General features: G+C 39.3%; 1 protein-coding gene and 1 long non-coding RNA gene across 2 annotated transcripts in view; both read left to right on the top strand.

The window, feature by feature from the left end:
- Positions 1-664: 664 nt before the first annotated feature.
- Positions 665-22,541, top strand: part of LOC136864283 (F-box/LRR-repeat protein 5) — a 95,372-nt gene continuing 73,495 nt past the window's right edge. The window contains exon 1 of the mRNA XM_067141059.2: positions 665-1,130. Coding sequence (XP_066997160.2) covers positions 908-1,130 — 223 coding nt within the window. The 5' untranslated portion in view covers positions 665-907. The remainder of the gene's footprint in view (positions 1,131-22,541) is intronic.
- LOC136864284 (uncharacterized) lies at positions 18,871-22,168 on the top strand. Its single transcript, XR_010859290.2, has 3 exons — positions 18,871-19,536; positions 19,652-19,768; positions 19,902-22,168. It is a non-coding gene; the product is annotated as an uncharacterized lncRNA (long non-coding RNA).

Here is a 22,541-nt window from a genome sequence, read left to right as displayed (position 1 = left end):
TCATTCTGACGAATGGAAGAAAAAGTGACACCGCGGCGCGCTGCCTCAATTACCGATATAAACAGGTTTAGAAACTGGCTCTGCATTTGAAATTATTTTTTAAGCGATGTCCTAACTCTTCGTTATGTATTTACTGTCCTCAGATTGGAGAGGAAATCACTCGTCATTATTCTCTTTCTTTTAGGGGAAACAGCTGATCTTGAGTCTGGATTATGACTGTGTGAGCTGCACACACATTATCTTCGTGCTGCACTTATTGTCAAAGTGAAGTTGTCACACTTAGGTCACTATTCATTCATGAATTAGCCCTCTACCAAACTAAAAAAACTATCTTCCCAAAGGATCATGTAAAGTTGATGCCAGACCTAGCGCAGTTGGTTCTCTACAACGTACAACGAGCTAAAGTGCTTGGTTCTCTACGTGACATCACAAGCCGAAATTACCAGATTGCTTTTCAGTTTTTATAGAAGACTTGAAAATCAGATATTTTTTGGTTCTTAGTCTTTACATATTTCTTCCATACATCTTCCATAATCTTTGTCTTGAAATTGAGCAACATACCGAAGTGTCCAATAATTCAGTTGTATGTTTGGTCCATAGAACTGATCTTATCTGGAACTGTCTTCCTTATCTTCTGTGCTCTTTGGTTGCGTGCAGTTGATAGGTAGAGCCAGGGTAGAGCAATGTCCAGTGTTTGAAATGATGACTTTTGTTTGTTGTCGTGTTGAATATTATTTGGAAGTGCATTAATTGTGCCTGCGAAGTATGGGAATGTAGGCCGGTGTAGGTTGAGATTTGTATATTTACGCCTTTATATGGTAATTAGATCGAAAGAAATGTCTTTATGATTTCATTGTGTTTATTTTGACGTGATATAGAGTGACTATAGTTTGTGATAATACCCTAAATGATGGCAGAAAGTTCGAACTATGTTGAAGGCGATACTGATATGTCTGACCGTGAAGACAAAATGAATTTAGCTTATTTGCCTTACGTGCCATTGTTAAAAGTATTTTCATATCTGAATGTAAAAGACAGAATGAAATGCACTTTGGTTTGCAAAACCTGGAGAAACACTGTTCTTTCACCCCAGCTATGGGGAGTGGTGAACCCTATTCAGTGGGCTTGTGGTAAGAATGGTTTAGTGTAAAATTGTTATTTTAATTGCTTCTGTTTATTTTAATGTGAAATGTTATGTCTGCATATTCTTCATGTTTAACTCCCTGTATATACATTATGGAACAGCTCATTTGTATTTTCAGTAGCCCGTTCTACATTTAGGGATTATTTACTTAGCGTATGGCATTACACAAGGAAGAAATATTTGTTATAATTACTGAACAGCTGTTAATGGAATGGCACAAAACAGAAGCATGTTAGAGCGTACTGTAATGTCCAGTCTATCTATCCACTCAAAGTTCAGTAGTGTACGACTGAAAATGTCTCTCAGACCTCCTGGGTAGTCTTTCAAATCACACTCCTCGATGATGTGCCGTATGGTTTGGTACGGTACTTCACAATCGCAGGTTAGCCTTGACTGCATGAACCATTTGTGTAGGTTGTACGCACGTACTCCAATGTCCTGTTTGATGCGATTGAGACTTTTCCACATATGACTCAAAAGTTCAAAGGCTTTGGGTTTCTGTATAGGGTCGATAAGTTCTTGCACCGGATGGAGCGCTCTTAGTCCAGAAGTGTTGACATTTAGCATCAATGTTGAAGCTACTATCGCTAAGCTGTTGGGCTAGCCGTAGGGGTGGATTTTTGGAACAAAGCCAGTTTATCGTCAAATATGGAATAATACCAATATAAATGGTCCCTTATTGGACATTATAAATTTTCCAGCTAACTCATTCCTGGTTGCCAGCGTTTCGCCCCGTGTGCTAGGTTGGGCTCATCAGTTGGTGCCCAGTACACCCACCGCGACGCATGGCTAGTGTATACCGTAGAGGCCACTGCGTAGGCTACTAGGAGCCACTGGCACTGCCAATGCACTATGGGAGACTAGCCATGAGTCTTGGTGGGTGTGCTAGGTACCATCAGATGAGCCCAACCTAGCACATGGGGGCGAAACGCTGGCAACCAGGAATGAGTTAATTGGAAAATTTATAATGTCCAATAAGGGACCACGTATATTGGTATTATAAATTTACTCATTCAGGACAAATATTTCGAGTTCCCCATGGGAATCAACATCTACAGTATATCATCTGATGGCCAAGCAGGCATCAATTTTTGGTAATGAGACATCTCTCATAGTGCATTGGCACTGCCAGTGGCTCCCAAGTAACCTACGCAGTGGCCTCCACGGTATGCACTAGCCATGCATCTTGGTGGGTGTGCTAGGTATCAACTGATGAGCCCAACCTAGCACACGGGGGCGAAATGCTGGCAACCAGGAATGAGTTAACTGGAAAATTTATAATGTCCAATAAGGGACCATTTATATTGGTATTATAAATTTACTCATTCGGGACAAATATTTCAAGTTCCCCATGGGAATCAACATCTACAGTATATCATCTGATGGCCAAGCATGCAGCAATATTTGGTAATGGGACAAAGTCTCTCATAGTGCATTGGCACTGCCAGTGGCTCCAAGTAGCCTACGCAGTGGCTTCTATGGTATGCACTAGCCATGTATCTTGGTGGGTGTGCTAGGTACCAACTGAGCCCAACCTAGCACACAGGGGCGAAACGCTGGCAACCAGGAATGAGTTAACTGGAAAATTTATAATGTCCGATAAGAGACCATTTATATTGGTATTATAAATTTACTCATTCAGGACAAATATTTCAAGTTCCCCATGGGAATCAACATCTGTATCATCTGATGGCCAAGCAGGCATCAATTTTTGGTAATGAGACAACGTCTCTCATAGTGCATTGGCACTGCCAGTGGCTCCCAAGTAGCCTACGCAGTGGCCTCCACGGTATGCACTAGCCATGCATCTTGGTGGGTGTGCTAGGTACCAAATGATGAGCCCAACCTAGCACATGGGGCGAAATGCTGGCAACCAGGAATGAGTTAACTGGAAAATTTATAATGTCCAATAAGGGACCATTTATATTGGTATTATAAATTTACTCATTCGGGACAAATATTTCAAGTTGCCCATGGGAATCAACATCTACAGTATATCATCTGATGGCCAAGCATGCAGCAATATTTGGTAATGGGACTAGGTACCAACTGAGCCCAACCTAGCACGCAGGGGCGAAACGCTGGCAACCAGGAATGAGTCAACTGGAAAATTTATAATGTCCGATAAGAGACCATTTATATTGGTATTATAAATTTACTCATTCAGGACAAATATTTCAAGTTCCCCATGGGAATCAACATCTATATCATCTGATGGCCAAGCAGGCATCGATTTTTGGTAATGAGACAAAGTCTCTCATAGTGCATTGGCACTGCCAGTGGCTCCAAGTAGCCTACGCAGTGGCCTCCACAGTATGCACTAGCCATGCGTCTTGGTGGGTGTGCTAGGTACCAACTGATGAGCCCAACCTAGCAAACGGGGGCGAAATGCTGGCAACCAGGAATGTGTTAGCCTGAAAATTTATAATGTCCAATAAGGGACCATTTATATTGGTATTATACATTTACTCATTCGGGACAAATATTTCAAGTTCCCCATGGGAATCAACATCTATATCAAATATGGAATGTCATTTATGGGGACACTTGTGGACTGCTGCCAAGAACTATGTGTGCCGTGTTTATTTCCTGACATGTAGCCTATGTTGCTATACTTTATTCCAAACAACTAACAGGAATGTATTCTTACCATCAACAATTTAAGGGAGATCTTCGGTGGACAAGAAACAGTCATTCTACAAATTAGATTGTTCTTGTAAACTTAGAAAGGAGTTTTGTGAATGTGCAATTGGTATGTGGTTTCAATAATGGATAACACAGTAATTGGGCCACAGAAATAGTATGTCTGCTTTCACCCAGCAGTATTGCTCGACTCACTCACTGGAAGTGAACAGCCCAGTGGTAAAAATTTAATGCACTCATACTTCAATTAAGACTAACCTTTTATACCTTGCTGTGAGCAGGCCTACAATCTGCCACTAGAACATAACTGTAACAGATCAATTGTGATATATAAATTGTAACAAATTAATTGCGGGTATTTTTGAAATCCAACATGGCATGGCTTAGACAAACAGAGCCATCAGTGATGATGCATTAACTTTGCACAGCCATGACCGTGTTTGAGAATGGACAGAAGTTAAATCACACCTGGATGACAAGCGAAAAGGTTGTAGGATTGTAAGCCCCACGAGACAGTGACAAGATTACTTTTGCGCGACGAGCAAAGGGGTTCTCAGGTCATAAGCCCCCAGGCTAGAGCTCCTTTCCGGTCTACAGGCATCTAGTATTCCGTGGACAACAGTATAGGTCTGCTTAGGCCATAGATCTGGTTTGATTAGACCATTGGTCCACTTAGATTAGGTCCAGTGAGTGACAAGACCAGTGCCCTGCAATTTCATGATGCAAGCTCTGTCGGAGACAATAGTAAACTTAGCCAGCCTATAGCTCCATACACTGATGAGAAAAATGCACTGCTGCTCTGCAAGTGGCGAACACTGTAAGTTAATGCGATCACTGCGGACATATCTCTGTCGTCTGACAGCGTGCTGCCACGGCCGGCTAAATAATAACAGTGGGATTTCAGAGTGTTTTATGCAACAACAAGCGACCGAAGTATTCCGAACTTCCAGAAATGGTCATGTATTAAATTTTAAAGAAAAACTGTTCGACCGGGCGAGTTAGCCGTGCGCGTAGAGGCGCGCGGCTGTGAGCTTGCATCCGGGAGATAGTAGGTTCGAATCCCACTATCGGCAGCCCTGAAAATGGTTTTCCGTGGTTTCCCATTTTCACACCAGGCAAATGCTGGGGCCAGGGGTAGAAAAAAGTAGAAATAATTCAGTAGCCAGCACCTTTTTATCAGGAGCCAGCACATTTTTTGCAAATAAACATTACAAAAACCACAGGTTAGACTAGGATTAAGCTATGTATTGTTTTTGAAGTGTGTCCCTAAGTAGTCTAGTCTATCAATTCATATAAGAATGGAATAGAAACAGTTTATGTTTTAAGAAATACTAACCCAAATAGTCACCAGTCGCCTTCAAGGTCAGCATCTTTTGAAATTATACTACATGTGCCTGTTTGATTTCCCACCAAAATACCAATGATCAATACATTTTGTTGCATCAAAGTCCTTTATAGATGGTCCATTCAAAGATATCATCATGAGATCACTTAAGTTCTTCACAGCAAGCTTGGTTCGCAGTTTGTGTTTAATTATATTCATTGTACTGAACCCTCACTCACATGATGAGGTCGATACAGGAATTGTTGCCACTATACTGAGGAGCTTTCCTAAAATCGGAAATCGTCCTTTCATAGTCCGCGATTTTTCAAGTAGATCACTCAGTGGAAGATCTTTCCCGACTATTTTGAACTCGTACCACTCGCTCAGTATGTCTTCTACGTTGTTCTCCTCAATTTGAAGGTGTTTTGAAAAATGAGTGGCAAGAAGCTGTATTTCACTGTTGCCATAATTTTCCAATTGTTTTCCTGAAGGCCAGGAATATGTGTCAAAAACACCAGTGGCACTTTGAATATCTTCATTTTGAAGAAATTTGTCTTTCAGAAAGTTAATCCCACTTGCCAAAATATGTTCCCTGTCTGTCGTGAAATTCTTATCCGACACACCTTATAACTGTATTCCATTGAAAACTCCTGAAAGTGTTGTAGCAGAAACAAATTTTTCTTCCATTGGGCCCTTGGTGTTCTGAAGTTGCTGCAATGAATTAATTGCATTATTTACATGCACTCTTATCTGACTTAAAATCAGATCATGCCTCTGAAATACAAGTGAAAGTCTTTTGAATATACTCAGATAATCATACAAGAAGTGAATTGTGATGACAAATTTGAAGTCCTTGATCTTCTTTAGAAGACCTTTAGCCATGATTCCTTCTTCACCTTTTCTTTCAGAAATATTCTCTAAATGCACCACTAGGCATTCCCAGTCTTTGACAACTGCATGCAAAGCATTTAATTTGCTTGCTACCCATCTAACTTGGTGCAAGTACTGCAATTTAGATATTTCACACTCCAGTAACTCCGAAATTTTCTTCAGTTCGCAAAGTCGTTTCGGCGAATGTCGATAAAACTTGTATAGTTTCCTGAGTATAGAATCAATTTCATCAATGATTTTAAGTTTCACATTTTTCAGTGAGTGAAGAACGGTGAGTTGGAGTTGATGTGCAACACAATGAACGTTTACCAAGTTCTCAAGTTTTTCAGATATTTTTGTTACCAAACCATTACGAACACCAATCATACATGGTGCTCCATCAGTTCCTATGCCGATTAGTTTTGTACCTGTGAAGAGTTCTCCAAGCCCTAACTGAAGCAATTCTGTTTCCAGAGCTTCCATATAGCCATCACTTGTTGCATCCTCCAATGACACAATAGAAAGAAATGTCTCCTTCACCCTATTTTCTTTCAAAAAACGAACGTAAAGTATGAGCTCCTCGTCATCAGATTTATCTGTTGATCCATCGAGTAAGATACTGACATATGAACTTTCCTTAATTTCACATACCAAATCTTCACGAAGATCTGAGGCAATGTATGAAATAAATTCTGTGCATTGTTTATCATTCACATACTTCTCAGAATCAGTAACATTCAACTTGCTCAACAATGCAACCAAACTTTCAAAATCAGTGTAGGGTCTGTTATTTTTTGCAATATGGTAAGATGCCATGAACAATGCGTTCATATGCTGTAACATATTAGCATCCATTTTCTTTACACACTTAGCTAAGGGTGCACATTCGGGATTTTTCTTGAAACTTTCAGCCTCCTGACACTTCGAGTGAGGATAGGATTTTTCGTGTTTTTTAAAAGTTTCCAGTTTAAATGGTCCTGAAAATCCGGATACAACTTTAGAATTTTGGTCGGCAATGCTAGGAAATTTACTGCATAATTCACACTTCGCAATTCCTTCCTCATAGCGCAGCCACGGTAGTAATTCAAGCCACGATTGCTGAAATTTCCGTTTGCCTGACTGAAATTTCGACGTATTTTTAATGTTTGACTTACCATTGTTTTGAACACCACAAATTTCACTCTGGTCATTGTCGTCCTGAACACTACAATTGGCACTTCCATCAAGTGTTTTCTCACATTTACTCGCTTCTGTATCACTTTGTGTTACATTTACGGGCCTACTTACGAAGAAATCTGAAAGAGTACACTGTTTTTTACTCGCATCAGTCAATTTGTGCGGCTTTGTTCGTTTCATTTTTCCAATTTTCTGAAGTATAACACAGAAACGTAAAACACGTAATAGACTACAATAAATCTCCAGAGTTAAATGGCTTACGAGTTCGCGGGCTTCGATGTCTGATGCAACGCTGCCAATTTTCCGCCGCCGCACAGGAATGAAAACAACCGTATTATTTTCTAAAGTGCAAACCGTTCAATACAAATATGCTGTAAATTAAAAGTGAAAATAATGTTCAGTGAAAATACAAGAATTGATAAACCGTCATTCTGTATGTTTTAAATGCAAAGAATGAATTCCACGGGAATTTATCAGCACTGTTTTGACGGCAATAGTTTAGGAACGGCTCGGTTGGCTAGTCACTTTTGTTCTAGCGCCTGACATTCAGGAGCCGTCATCGGCTAAAATCGCGCATTGTCGTCGTGGCAGAATATTTACATACACCCTCCCTTTGCTTGACCTTTTCGAAACTAAGGTTTTTAATTTTCCTCGAGCTCAGAGTATTAAGGAGTATTGGGAACATAATTATACTGTAGGCTCACGCTGACAATGCTACTATACTGTAGGCTAACACTGACAATGCTACTGCGTGCCCAGTTTATTATCAGTTCTAATGCTACTTCGTACAGATGCATCATTTCTAACATCCTAAACAGAAAATAAGAGGCTAATATTATTAGAAATATCACAAATATTCACATTATCATATCGTTATGGTGGAAGCCCATATAATATTGTAGAAGCAGAAGTTACATGTAAATATCACTGCTTGAATGTTTCATCTTAAAATGACGATTCAATTTTCTATAATTAAAGCATGTACAACACATGTTAGCACACCAAGTTATTCACGACTACTTTAGAATTAAATAATACACTAGCTTCATTAATAATTTCACTCAAGAATTCTCAAAAATGAAATAAAGTCCTCGTTTTAACAAACTTCATCAGACTACCGCAAGCTACAGGTTGTGAGAAAGCCTATTGTTGCGCGGCATCTTCGGGAAAGCAAAACACTACAAGAAAGGAAAGAAAGTCTAGTCTGTCTATAGTTAAAGGATGTACCGGTAGAACATACTGGGCACACGAAGTTATTCATGACTCTTTTATAATTCAATAATACAGATTCTCAAATAATCAAAGGTGAGTGGAACTAGTGACGACACGATGCGTTCGGCTCTATGAGCCGAGTAACAACGAATATAGCCGAGACGGCTCCTGAGTGTCAGTCACGGGAACGAAGGCGGTAATGTGATGTTCGTGGAATTATGTAACGTAGTAGTTCTCTGCATTTCTCCATATGTCCCCATGAAAAGCTACTTGTTTGACGGGTTACAACGATGTCTCTCATGATCGCGAGGCAGCTCTCACGCAGCTCTCCTGGGGACGTACATGTAAAGGAACTCCGGATTTCGGAAAATAAATTTTAAAAACCGAATTTCAAAATTCAGGCGCCAGGTAAAAAATTTCAGGCGCCATGGCGACTGGGCGCCCGGTATTTTTCGACCCCTGGCTGGGGCTGTACCTTAATTAAGGCCACGGCCGCTTCCTTCCAACTCCTAGGCCTTTCCTATCCCATCGTCGCCATAAGACCTCTCTGTGTTGGTGCGACGTAAAGCCCATAGCAAAAAAAAAAAAATGTTCGCAGGAAATAGCAACAGAGCGAATAACTGCAAATACGATAAGAGAAAAACGTTGGTTCACTAGATACACTACCATTTCATAATAGAGGCAACATAGTAATTTATGTATTATTTCTGGTGATAACGAGATTAATGTTCATGTACACATTAAACAATGCTGTCTTCAGAAAAATATATTTGTTCTTCTAATATGTTATCATGTTAGTGTAGATTAATGTTGCTAGGGAGGCTTTGGTAAAATAATATTTCTGCTGTTATTTATACAGTTTACTCAGAACATGTCACCTCGCGTACGGATCAACCCTGTAAATGGTCTCGACCTCACACTTCAAAAGCGGGGAAAGAGAAATAAAACAAGGAGAAGAGCTTAGAGGACCTTTTTATAAAAAGGCACAGGTTTGTTATTGGACCAATTGAAATTCCAAATTTTGAAACCTAATGTACACTATCAAAAATGTTGTGGAAGCAAGAAATATCAGAATATCTTAACGTTGCCAATAAATGATTGTGTCTATTTATAATATGATCACGACCACCTCTGTAATATAACGGTTAGCGCCACTAGTTTCCTTCGTCGGGGACCCGGGCTTGATTCCCGATACAGACAGAAATTTAAGATTGACGTGAGGGTACATGCAGCTCATGTTCATTAGGGGTTGCTTGAAAAGAGTTGCACCACATCGGGGCAAGGACAGAACTTTACGTATGTAAATGCGGAATATCTGTGAACTATTGATATTGTGTTTGTTGTTGTTGTTTGAGTCATCATTCCATAGACTGGTTTGATGCAGCTCTCCATGCCACCCTATCATGTGCTAACCTTTTCATTTCTACGTAACTATTGCATCCTACATCTGCTCTAATCTGCTTGTCATATTCATACCTTGGTTTACCCCTACCGTTCTTACCACCTACACTTCCTTCAAAAACTAACTGAACAAGTCCTGGGTGTCTTAAGATGTGTCCTATCATTCTATATCTCCTTCTCGTCAAATTTAGTCAAATCGATCTCCTCTCACCAATTCGATTCAGTATCTCTTTATTCGTGATTCAATCTATCCATCTTACCTTCAGCATTCTTCTGTAATACCACATTTCAAAAGCTTCTATTCTCTTTCTTTCTGAGCTAGTTATCGTCCATGTTTCACTTCCATACAATGCCACGCTCCACACGAAAGTCTTCAAAAACACCTTTCTAATTCCTATATCAATGTTTGAAGTGAGCAAATTTCTTTTCTTAAGAAAGCTCTTCCTTGCTTGTGCTAGTCTGCATTTTATGTCGTCCTTACTTCTGCCATCGTTAGTTATTTTACTACCCAAGTAACAATATTCATCTACTTCCTTTAAGACTTCATTTCCTAATCTAATATTTCCTGCATCACCTGCCTTTGTTCGACTGCACTCCATTACTTTTGTTTTGGACTTATTTATTTTCATCTTGTACTCCTTACCCAAGACTTCATCTATACCATTCAGCAACTTCTCGAGATCTTCTGCAGTCTCAGATAAAATAACAATATCATCGGCAAATCTCAAGGTTTTGATTTCCTCTCCTTGGCCTGTGATTCCCTTTCCAAATTTCTCCTTGATTTCCTTTACTGCCTGTTCTATGTACACATTGAAAAGGAGGGGGGACAAACTGCAGCCTTGCCTCACTCCTTTCTGGATTGCTGCTTCTTTTTCAAAGCCCTCGATTCTTATCACTGCAGACTGATTTTTATACAGATTGTAGATAATTCTTCGTTCTCGGTATCTGATCCCAGTCATCTTCAGAATCTTAAATAGCTTGGTCCAATCAACATTATCGAATGCCTTTTCTAGATCTACGAATGCCATGTACGTGGGCTTGTCCTTCTTGATTCGATCCTCTAAGATCAGACGTTAAGTCAGGATTGCTTCACGTGTTCCTACATTTCTTCCCAATTCAGCTTCAACTTGTTTTTCCATTCTTCTGTAAATATTACGTGTTAAAATTTTGCAGGCATGAGATACTAAACTAATGGTACGGTAGTTTTCACACGTGTCGGCACCAGCTTTCTTGGGAATAGGTATAACAACATTCTGCCGAAAATCGCATGGGACTTATCCTGTCTCATACATCTTACACACTAAATGGAATAACCTTGCCATGCTGGTTTCTCCTAAAGCAGTCAGTAATTCAGAGGGAATGTCATCAATTCCAGGTGCCTTATTCCTATTTAGGTCACTCACACTCTGTCAAAATCTGACCTCAAAATTGGGTCTCCCATTTCATCAGCATCAACAGCCTCTTCTTGTTCCAGAACCAAATTGTCTGCATCTTTACCTTGATACAACTGTTGGATATGTTCTTGCCATCTTTCTGCTTTTTCTTCTTTCCCTAGAAGAGGCTTTCCATCTGAGCTCTTAATATTCGTACACCTAGATTTCCTTTCTCCAAAGGTTTCCTTGATTTTCCTGTATGCAGCCTCTACCTTTCCCAGGACCATACAACCTTCGACATCCTTGCACTTCTCCTTCAGCCATTCTTCCTTAGCTACCTTGCACTTTCTATCCACTTGATTCTTTAATCGCCTGTATTCTTTTCTGCCCTCTTCATTTCTAGCATTCTTGTATTTTCGTCGTTCATCAATCAGGTCTAGTATCTCCTGAGTTATCCACTGATTCTTAGTTGATCTTTTCTTCCTTCCTAACATCTCTTCAGCAGCCCTACTGAGTTTATTTTTCATGACTATCCACTCTTCCTCTATTGTGTTTCCTTCAGCCTTTTCATTTAGCCCTTGTGCAACATGTTCCTTGAAACAATCCCTCACACTCTTTTCTTTCAACTTGTCTAGATCCCATCTTTTCGCATTCTTTCCTTTTTTTCAGTTTCTTCAACTTCAGATGGCATTTCATGACCAACAAGTTGTGGTCAGAGTCCACGTCTGCTCCTGGGAAAGTTTTGCAATCCAACACCTGGTTTCTGAATCTCTGCCTAATCATAATGAAGTCTATTTGATATCTTCCAGTGTCTCCATGTCTCGCCCACGTATACAGCCGCGTTTGTGGTGTTTGAACCAAGTATTGGCAAGGACTAAATTATGATCAGTGCAGAATTCAACCAGCCGACTTCCTCTTTCGTTCCTTTGTCCCAATCCAAATTCTCCTAGATCCTGAATCACTTCTTGCGATTTACTGCTACGGTCCACCGACTTTTCAAATCCATTTCCGGAGGCCGTGAAGGAAAACTCTGTATCTGTTAATGCAACCAACACAAGCACATCATTCTGTCGGAACGTTGCGACAATAAAAAATAATCATCTTAACACAAGACTGTAAAATAATTAAATAAATGCATGTAAACGTCACACATATTCCAGCTTCTTATGGTGAGCTGTTGAAGATACCTCTTAAGTAGTTTTCGTAGTATCCACCCGCAGCAGCACAGTGCTATAGGCACGGAGCCTATAGCAACACAGAAAATGTCCAGATTTATACAGTCTCATTTTAATTCATCTATATGATTAAAATACTTTTAGGGGTAGGTGGATGGATCCCTGTCAAGCAATAAAGGATCTCTTGCTTCTGTGCTATGTCAGGTGTTGGTTTACATCATTTTTGCATGCTTTTATTTACTGTTTCTGAATCATGGGTACCCACAATCAAATAAAATCACTAACATATAAATATACACACGTAAACAGAACGTGTATACATCATTATTCAGTCATAACTATGAACAATGGCTGAGGACCAGCGACCATGGTAGCAAGACTGACTTAGTGCACTTGCATATTGTCAAAGTGAAGTTATTGCACTCCAGTCGCCATTCATTCTGTCCATTGGCATGTATTCTGAAAGTAGACCAATAATCTGTCCCTCACCTGAAGATAACCATCACAGATCAATGTTGCAAAATTTAAGATATACTCACTTGAATGAAGTCTACCCTGCCTTCCCCATTCTAGCCATTGCTTGGCATACATACAATAGGACAATTATCTGTGCTCATAAAATCTTCCCAATACAGATCTGTTATGATCTTAAATGAATCCCATTCTTTAATGCATTGTTTCGCTCGGCATATGCGACCAGGTATGATTAATTAACACTTACATTTAAATTAAGCCAGCACTTTATGCTTTGGTTCACTTGGCATATTTAGTTAAAGTAGATCAGTGATTAAGCTGGCCATGCAGAGTAGCATGCCTGCCTCTTACCTGGGGGTCTCAGGTTTGATTCCCAGTTAAGTCATAGATTTTTACCTAGATCTGAGGGCTGGTTCGAGATCCACTCAGCCTACATGATTACAGTTGAGGAGCTATCTGACTGTGAGATAATGGTCCAAGAATAACAGCTGAGATGATTTGTTGCTTGCTTTCTGCAGTGCTCCGGGCTGAGAAGCGGTCGTTTGGTAGGCCATGGCCTTTCAAGGCTGTTGTGCCATGGATTTTTTTTTTTTTTTTTTTTTTTTTTTTTTTTTTTTTTTTTTTTTTTTTTTAACCATTGATTTGCTTCTCTCCACAAGTTCATTGAAAGACATGCATGCATTACACAACATACATCACAACACATTATCATTGAACCTAACTGCTCACTGTAGTCATCTCACCAGAATTATGCAGATACCAAAGCATACACTGCTAGAAAATACATGTATTTTAGTGTTTGACTTTTCAGTCCATTGACTGCTACGAAACTATAATAATACCAATATAGTTGGTCCTTGATTGGACGTTATAAATTTTTCAGCTAACTTATTCCTGGTTGCCAGCGTTTCGCCCCAGACTGCTAAGTTGGGCTCATCAGTTGGTAAATAGCATATCTACCAAGATGCATGGCTAGTGCATACCGTGCAGGCCACTGCTTAGGCTATTTGGAGGCACCAGCAGTGCCAGTGCACTATTAGAGACTTTGTCTCTTTTTCAAAAATTGATGCCTGCCTGACCACCGGATGATATAGATGTTGATTCCCAGAGGGAACCTGAAATACTTGTTCCGAACGAGTAAATTTATAACACCAATATAGTTGGTCCGTTATTGGACATTACAAATTTTCCAGCTAACTCATTCCTGGTTGCCAGTGTGTTGCCCCAGTGCGCAAAGTTGGGATCATCAGTTGGTAAATAGAACACCTACCAAGACGCATAGCTAGTGCATACCATGGAGGCCACTGCGTAGGCTACTTGGAGCCACCGACAGTGCCAATGCACTATTATAGACTTTCTCATTTTCAAAAATTGATGCCTGCCTGGCCACCAGATGATACAGATGTCGATTCCCGTAGGGAACCTGAAATACTTGTTCTGAACGAGTAAATTAATAATACCAATATAGTTGGTCCGTTATTGGACATAATCAATTTTCCAGCTAACTCATTCCATCAGATGATACAGATGTTGTTTCCCATAGGGAAAACAAAGAGGTACTGTAATTAAAGCTGCTGAAGATAATGTTAACAAAGGAGACATTGATCGAGCTGCAAATGCATTTTGAATCTTCTGCAAATGGCTACCGTCACAATCTCAGTGATATCCAGAGCAGTGAAACCATGGTCCATTGCCACATGTTACAAGAAAAGACAAAGTGTGATTGAAGATTTTCACAATGTGAGAACAACAAACCGAAGTGAAGACCTGCTAGAATGTAATACTTTTAGGAAAGAGTACAAATCTCCGTTAGAAAATAAAAGGAAAAAAATAGTAATCAAAACAGCAGTGAAGATGTCTGAAGGTGCTAAGCGAACTCCCTTCAAAACCATGGAAGCTGGTATCTCCTCAAACTGTTGTAATGAGTATGTGGGTGAGTTATTTTCAAAAGTACTCATACACAGTGACTCAAGATCAGAACAAGACATTACACAGACAGCAACAAAAATATTTACAATCTCCACACAAGAATTAGCAGAAGCAATCAACATTGCCAATAACAAAAAAGTACCTGGCACTGAGCAGTATTCTACAAGCATCTGAAGAAAACACAGCTGTTTTTACTCCAGACCTAGACTCTTATTCAATGAATGTACCGAGAGCCAGACAGTTTATGAACCCTGGAGAAAATCAGTCATAATATTTATATAGAAAGCCAAAAGGGATACTGAACACCCCAATTCCTATAGAGATATTGCTTCGGAATGTACAGCCTTCACTATATAGGTGTCTGAAAATAAGTTATGGAAATTGTAAGAGGACATAGTATTCTAAAATAAAAATCTATCTCTATTGTATTTTATTTCTTCCTAGTGAAAACTCACCAGAAAATTGACCGAGAAATGTAAGTTCAGTCGTGAGCTACTTCTGTGTCAGCCTGTGTAACGTGTGACCAACCAAGCTCTTGCTTAATAACCTTGGGCGGTGAGCTAACATAGCACACTGGCATGTCGTTCGCTCACATGCAACCTTGCTAGTAATGGCGGCGCATCACAGAGCAGCATCTGATCATCATGCCCGGATAATGTAACATGTTTATTCTGATTGTCATACTGTAAGCTATCCTGAACCGACTGGCATACAAAACTGAAATCTAGTAGTTTTATAAAGCATATCGGTAAACACAGTACATTTTGTTCATGTCAAAGTTTGCCACACTGCAAAGTAATTACTGAAATGACATATCCATATAACATAAGTTATGTAATAAAAGTAAACATTGCAAACATGTCCTGTGGTATTGGCAAGTATTAATGGCTACCTTTAGAACAGAGTGTCCTAGGATGTAGGCTAATAAAACAAAGTCCAATAGAGTTCCATATGTTGTTACTGTGTTTTTATAGGGGTTAATCAGAAATGTACACCACTATTAATGCCAAACATCTCCTTTTCTTTATTGAGAGTTCCTGACACAACTAGCTGGACCTTTACAGCTCAAATGGAGTCATTAGGCCATTGAGGAGATATGTATAGTGGTAATGGATTTCTGTTTATTGTTTATGTACCGTACATACTGTGAACATTAATATTTTTATTTCATTTTTTGTTGTGTGTTTCACTTGGTGCAGGGCACAAATGCAAAAACTTACAGGAAATCATGCTTTAAATTTCTCTTTCTCAATGCCCCGCTTGTCCACTCCCCTCCCCTACATGTGTTGAGTCACGCAATGCACTCTACTGTATGGCTTGCCAACTGCACAACACATGTAAACAGCTGATGCCGAGCGCTCCTCAATCATGCGCTCATGTCTGTACTCCGTTCACTAGTAGAGATTTTGATCATTTCTGTGTAACCCATGCATTTTCCTTGGGAAATTTGTATGCTAATATTAACTCTCTTCACCACTAACATTCTGTTGCAAATTCAGTGCATTACGTTACAGGACATAAAGAGATATGAATCAGTTACCCCTGGCGATTAACCAAACAGTTTAGGAAAATATGGATGACTGATCTTCTCTTACATTTTTGGGTTTATTATGCTCGTAAATTTTCTGTAACTTATTTTCAGATACCCTGTATTCACCACTATCCTGACAAAGGGCCTAACAGGATTAGTGGACCTCTTGTTACTCGAAGAAAAATTTGGCTTCAGGGAAAGCATATCATCGTTACATGCAGTTGAGAACCTTATGCAAGACATTCAAAAATTGAAGAGGGAGAGTGGAGGAAACCTGTACACAGTTTTTATGGACTATACAAAAGCTTTTGATCTCCTTGACAGAAACTTGTCTCCAAGCCGAAAGAATTGATCAGGCGAAACCACTGCATAGCATTAATTGTACAGCATATTCTGTCAGAGAACTGTGTACAGATCAACGACAATGTCACGACTTCGAAAGTGATAAGTCAATATAACAGAGTCCTACAAGGTGACTGTCTGAGTCCATTGCTATTTAATGTAACAACCCATGATGTCAGAAGTGCAATAAAGAACAGCAGCAGTGTTAAAATAATGTGTGTATGCTGATGACATGTTGGTAGAAGTTGCAGCAGGATAGCACACTATCCTGAAGGAAGCTCTGGGCACAGAAAAATAGCCTGCATATTAATAAAACTTGGACAGTGGCTGTGGTATTCCGAAATGGTGAAAGACTAGCAGACTGTGACAGGGAACTCTCTTGCGCAGAGGAAAGAATTTAACTTCATAATATATACAAGTCCCTTGGAGTAACAGACACCCCTCGCCATGAACAGTATAGGGAACCTCTTGCCTTTGTCCATTGCAACAGCTATGAAACTATTTGAATTAAAAGTTACTCCTATCATAATATATGGGCTGCACCCTGGGAATCCTTGGTGAAAAGCATGGAAAGCATTGAAAAAGTGAAGGCTACCTTTCTAAAGAAAGCACTATGCATTTTGAAAACCACATCATCAAGATTTGTTTGTTATGACAAGGAAATCATGTAACTTAAAAGACCTAAGGTATAGCTAAGAGTTACTGTCAATGGATCAATGTATACATGGCAGTTGGCACTGCAAGAAAGGAGAGAAAAAGATGCTCAAATCCCGGGACAGTTCTATACATCCGACACCATCATAAGTCGAGACTGATGAGAACCAACTTTGACCTGACACATCACAACCAGACTCATTCCACGGTTTCACCTATAAATGTATGTGAGGAGAAAATGTTCCATGAACCTAATCATAATTGTGTGTATGTATTGTGAATTTTGCAAAAAATATCTGATAGCCTACAGTTGTGCAAGGAAAGGATGAAATCTATCACTGCATATGGTAAAGATATTTAGTGAAATGTCGGTGTAAGTCTTGCACATTCGTGCACATTTATTCTATTATAATTATTATTGCTTTTCTCACGGTAGGTCCCGCACACATTATCGCCTCTTATCAGCACTGTAAACTTCCACAGCTGCCCTGCACTCGTGGCCCTCTTTGTCACAATGTTCCATTCTTAAAGCTGCTTGTACTTAGTAGCTCCACGATAAGGCACCAGCCGGTCTAGGTGGACTACCATAATTTTCCCTCGGGGAGGCCGCTGAATCTGTTTCAGAAATATTACCTTCCACTGGAGACCATAATACAAAGGTAACTGTATCAGCGAAACCAGGGGAAGGGTTGTGAGTTTTTGATTGGCTAATGAATATTTGGAAGTACAGCAGCTTGCTTTAAGCACGCACTCCTCTGCAGGTGCAAGCGATAATTTTGTAAGAGTTTAGAGGCGGTAATGACATTCCTACTCTGTTACTTGCTGGATGGTTACAGATATTCTTTAGGTATTTGAAGTGCTTTGTATTAGGCTTACTTCTGGTAATACATACAGTAGCGTAGTTTCTCAGAACAGTTCCGCATGGTCTTTCCAGTTTGCATTTCTTGTTTCACGCAGTGGTGTGAACAATGAGCAAAATACCTGATATGAGTTATGTGGTTAAAAACTCAGTTGCAAGGGAAATGGTTTCTAATTTGAAGAAACACGTTGAAAGAAGGTACCCAATGATGATAATAATAAATGATAATTTCAAAATATTGAAAAAAATCTACCGGTTCATGTAGTTCTGAAAGAGTGCATGGTACTCGGATATCAGGGCCTGAAAAGCCATCACGTGTATCTGTTCATCTTGAAACGTTGTCATTTTCTGTAACCTGTGGGGCAATGCAGCAACAGCTGCTATCATAATTTTTACCAGTACAAAAGAAAAGGAGTGATATACAGAAAAAGAAGTAGTTGTTTACCGCATATCTCCAAACTTTTTCTGTAGCGGAAGACGAAGAATTTCGAGCCTTTTATATTGGATTTTCAGATGGAGTTGGCTACGCGGTTTGGGTCACATAGCTGTTAGCTTGTATTTGGGAGATGGTTAGTTCGAACCCCACTGTCAGCAGCCCTGAAGATTGTTTTCAGTGGTTTCCCATTTCCACACCAAGCAAATTCTGGGGCTGTTTCTTAGTTAACGCCATGGTTGCTTCCTTTCTAATCCTGTTGTATCCCATTGTCACCATAAGGGCAGTCTGTGTTGGTGTGATGTGAAAAAACAAATACCACAAGAACCTCGTTTATATGGCCCTCATTAATATGGATCTCTGGTTTATCCGGATAGAAAATAATAAAAATTTATTTTTACTTATACAGTATTTCTTTTACGGAGTCGACTCTTCTTGAATGTCTTTTCCGCCAAGGATAGTTAAGGACAGGAATTGGAAGTAATTCGGCCACGGTCTGTCAAAGGTACCGTCCCGGCATTCTCCTGGAATTAATGGGAATTCGTGGAAAACCATTCCCAGGACGGCCGAGTTGGGATTCAAACCCACGCTCTTTTGAATGCAACGCACTACTAACTTGCCTCAGCACGCAGAGCTATGCCACTCGGTAAACATTCTGTAGTCACTTCATCAATCACTTTTTTAATGACGGTCCTGCTGACATGGAGTCTGACACCAAATAGCTTAATATAATAATAGTGGAAACTCCTGCAAGAATCTGGCGACACCACTTCTGCGTGTCATCTAGCAGTTCGAGGAGCTAACTACACGTGATACTGCTGTCAGCGGTGTATGTTAGAAGTGTCTTATTTGTACTTCAGATAGTTTTGTGGTATCACGTATCACGATTTTGAAAATGGTAAGAAGAGGAGTTATTTGTGCTATGTATGGGTGTTTTAATTACAAAAGACAAAGTGATCGCAAGTCATTTTACAGATTTCCTAACAACAAAGTGCTGTGAGTATAGGCCTACCCGTTAATGTTTACGTGCCTGTATTTATTTTCTATTTATGTGAACATATTTTTTTTAAACATTGTTATGATTAAACCTATGCATTTAATTGATTTTTAGGTGTACTCAGTGGGTTGTGAAGAGCAGAAGGGCAGATTTATATGAAATTTTGAGGACCAAAGGGCCAGAACACTTCTCAGTAAAGGATTTCAGAAACAAAAATCTCTTAAGCCAAGGGTAGCTATATAATATAATATTTTCTTTTGGTTTTGTTCATGAAATTGCTTGAAGTACAAACATTGCATTTTCCCATCATCATAACTTTTTTTCACTAGTGAATGCCTGATGATTAAATCTTTGTTTGTTACAGAATCTCGCCAGGTGCAGTGCCATCACTGTTATGCCACAATGTCAGACAAACTTCAGGAGTAACCCGAAGAAAAGGAAACGAGAGCATGAATCTACCCCAGAAATTTCAGATGGGTTACCGGTACCAACAGAAAGTGCAGTCCAGGAAGATGATAAAGTGCCTGTGAAAGAGAGTCTGAATAAATGCTGTTCAAACTTAATGTTGAAATATAGGAATTCTCAGAAGTTGCTATCCAAGTACAGATCAGTGAATAAAAGTTTGAGAAGAAAATTGTGTGTGGTGCAGGAAAATCAGTTAAAGTGTAACTGTGAGAAAAGTGTTGTTGATAAGAGTGGTGCTCAGAACTTTATAAATTTTCAACTAAATCGAGAAAACCGTTAAGCTCAGGGCTGAAGATACTCAAGTACTGACAAAAGTTTTGCCTTAGCTTTGCACTATTTTTCACCTAAGTCATACATGTTCATGCAAAAGTATTTTTCTTTGCCCACTACCAGGCCATTAAGAAGCAAGTTACAAAATGCTCAAGTGGAACCTGGAGTAAATAAAATAGTTCTAAGCTTTCTGGAAAGAAAAACTAAGAAAATGAGAAAGGAGGAGAAAGTTATTTCACTGGATGAAATTTCCATCAAGTCATCACTCATATGATCCTCAGAAGGATCAACTGGAGGGCTATGGTGTTGATACTCCTGTACAGCCAATCAGAGCTCCCATCTGCTAACAATGTAACCAGGCTTTGGTATTCATGATTAAAGGTTTGTACCTCAATTACAAAGAAATAATTGGGTACTCCCTAACAAACAATGCTATGGCAGGACACTACATCAAAGAGCTGGTGCTGTTTATTGTCAGTCAACTTCAGGCAATAGGGTTAGTCCCTAAAGCAGTTGTGTTATCAAGGGAGTAATAGTATGAATGTGAGAAAATAGTTAGGTGTGACTGCAGAGAAGCCACTCATTGAGGTAAATGAGAAAATTTATTTTTTTCATGATCCACCTCAATCAAGTTGGTGAGAAACAATTTGAAAAAGTATGACTTTGTTTCTAGTGGTAAAATATGCAGTTGGTCTCACATAAGAGAATTTTACAACAAGGACTCAAAAATGATTCCAAGGTTAGCCCCAAAGTTAACAAAGAAATGTATCATACTTCCCCAATTTTCAAATATGAGAGTATGTTCAGCCACCAGGGTCCTCAGCCATTCTGTAGCTTCTGGAATGCTAGTTCACGTATCATTCAGTTCTTTGTAATCAAGTGCTGCAAACACTGCAGAGTTTAAAGAAATGTGTGATACTTTGATATTTTTTAATTCTTCAAGTCTCAGTAGCCCCAAAGAGTACAAGGAGACCATTAACCAATGACTCAAGGCATATTAAAAAACTAGATGAAATTTGTTATTGTCTAAAACAAAGTTTTGAATAACCGCAAAGGCAATCCTCTTTGCATTCAGGGTTGGATAGACAATATTTCTGCACTGAAACTATTATGGTCCGAATTACATAGTGATTATGGTTTCTATTATTTGTTAACAAGGAGGCTCACACAGGACTGCATTGAAACATTTTTTCCATCATCAGAGCAAGAGGAGGTAACAATGTTACCCCAATGCAACAACATTTTGCAGTGCTATAAGGAGTGTTATGATTATTCAATTGCTCTGTGCTTCTGATGACAGCAATTTGTGAACCGATGTTGCAGACTTCCTGCTGACTTATAATGATGCGATGAAGTGCAAATTTGATGCTAATGTCACTCAACTGTGTGAGTTATGTGATCAGGTAACTGATTTTGAGCATAATATAATACAGGAAAATGCAGACCATTATGTCATGGGCTGGGCATGTAACAAGTTCCCCATGCTGAGTGTAGGGATTTATTGTCATCTTATGATAATGACTATAGCTTGGAAAACTTGCACATAAAAATGAAAAAAGTATGATAATTCTAAAATGATGTTTCCAAATATTTTTGGGGGAAGGTTAGGTGCTAAAATATCAGGAACATTTGAAGATAATTTTTGTCAGTTCTTGTTAGAAAGCACACATGGAATTAGAAGAAAATTAACTGACAGGTTGTCATTGAATGAATGTAGTGTAGGCATATGTAACAGTTGTGTAAAATTACTGACTGACAAGTTTTCCAAAGTCCTTATGAAGGCACATGTGAATAGAACCAGGGACACAACAGTGAAAAATATTGCCTGTAAAAATACCAAGTTGAAAAAGATATTGCATGTGTAATTTGCTCTTGAAGACTGTAGGCCCTAGTCATAACATGACGATCTAATGTTCTAATTTGATAATACATTTGTTTTATTTTTATCACTGGTTTAGTCAGATCAACATCCACATTTTTCCTTCCCAACATTATGTTACAAGAATGACGCAAACGTCTTAAAATCTATTTCTTAGGGTTGGAAGTCGAAATGTGTAGTGTTTTAATAGTGTGTTGTGTTAGTGTTCTCTTCGAGCCGCTAGATGGCAGCACTACGCGCTGTCGCCGCTGCTCTGCATGTTAAGTGAGGAGAGTTTCCACTATTATCACATTAAGATATTTGATGACACTCATCCGCTACTGCAGACATTATCTCGAGTTAACATCGTTGCTCAACTCGCTGTGTGATTGCTTAAGACGATGAAAGAGG

The sequence above is a fragment of the Anabrus simplex genome, chromosome 2 (assembly GCF_040414725.1).
Source record: "Anabrus simplex isolate iqAnaSimp1 chromosome 2, ASM4041472v1, whole genome shotgun sequence".
NCBI lineage: Eukaryota > Metazoa > Arthropoda > Insecta > Orthoptera > Tettigoniidae > Anabrus > Anabrus simplex.
This window is presented reverse-complemented; position numbering and strand designations above follow the sequence as displayed.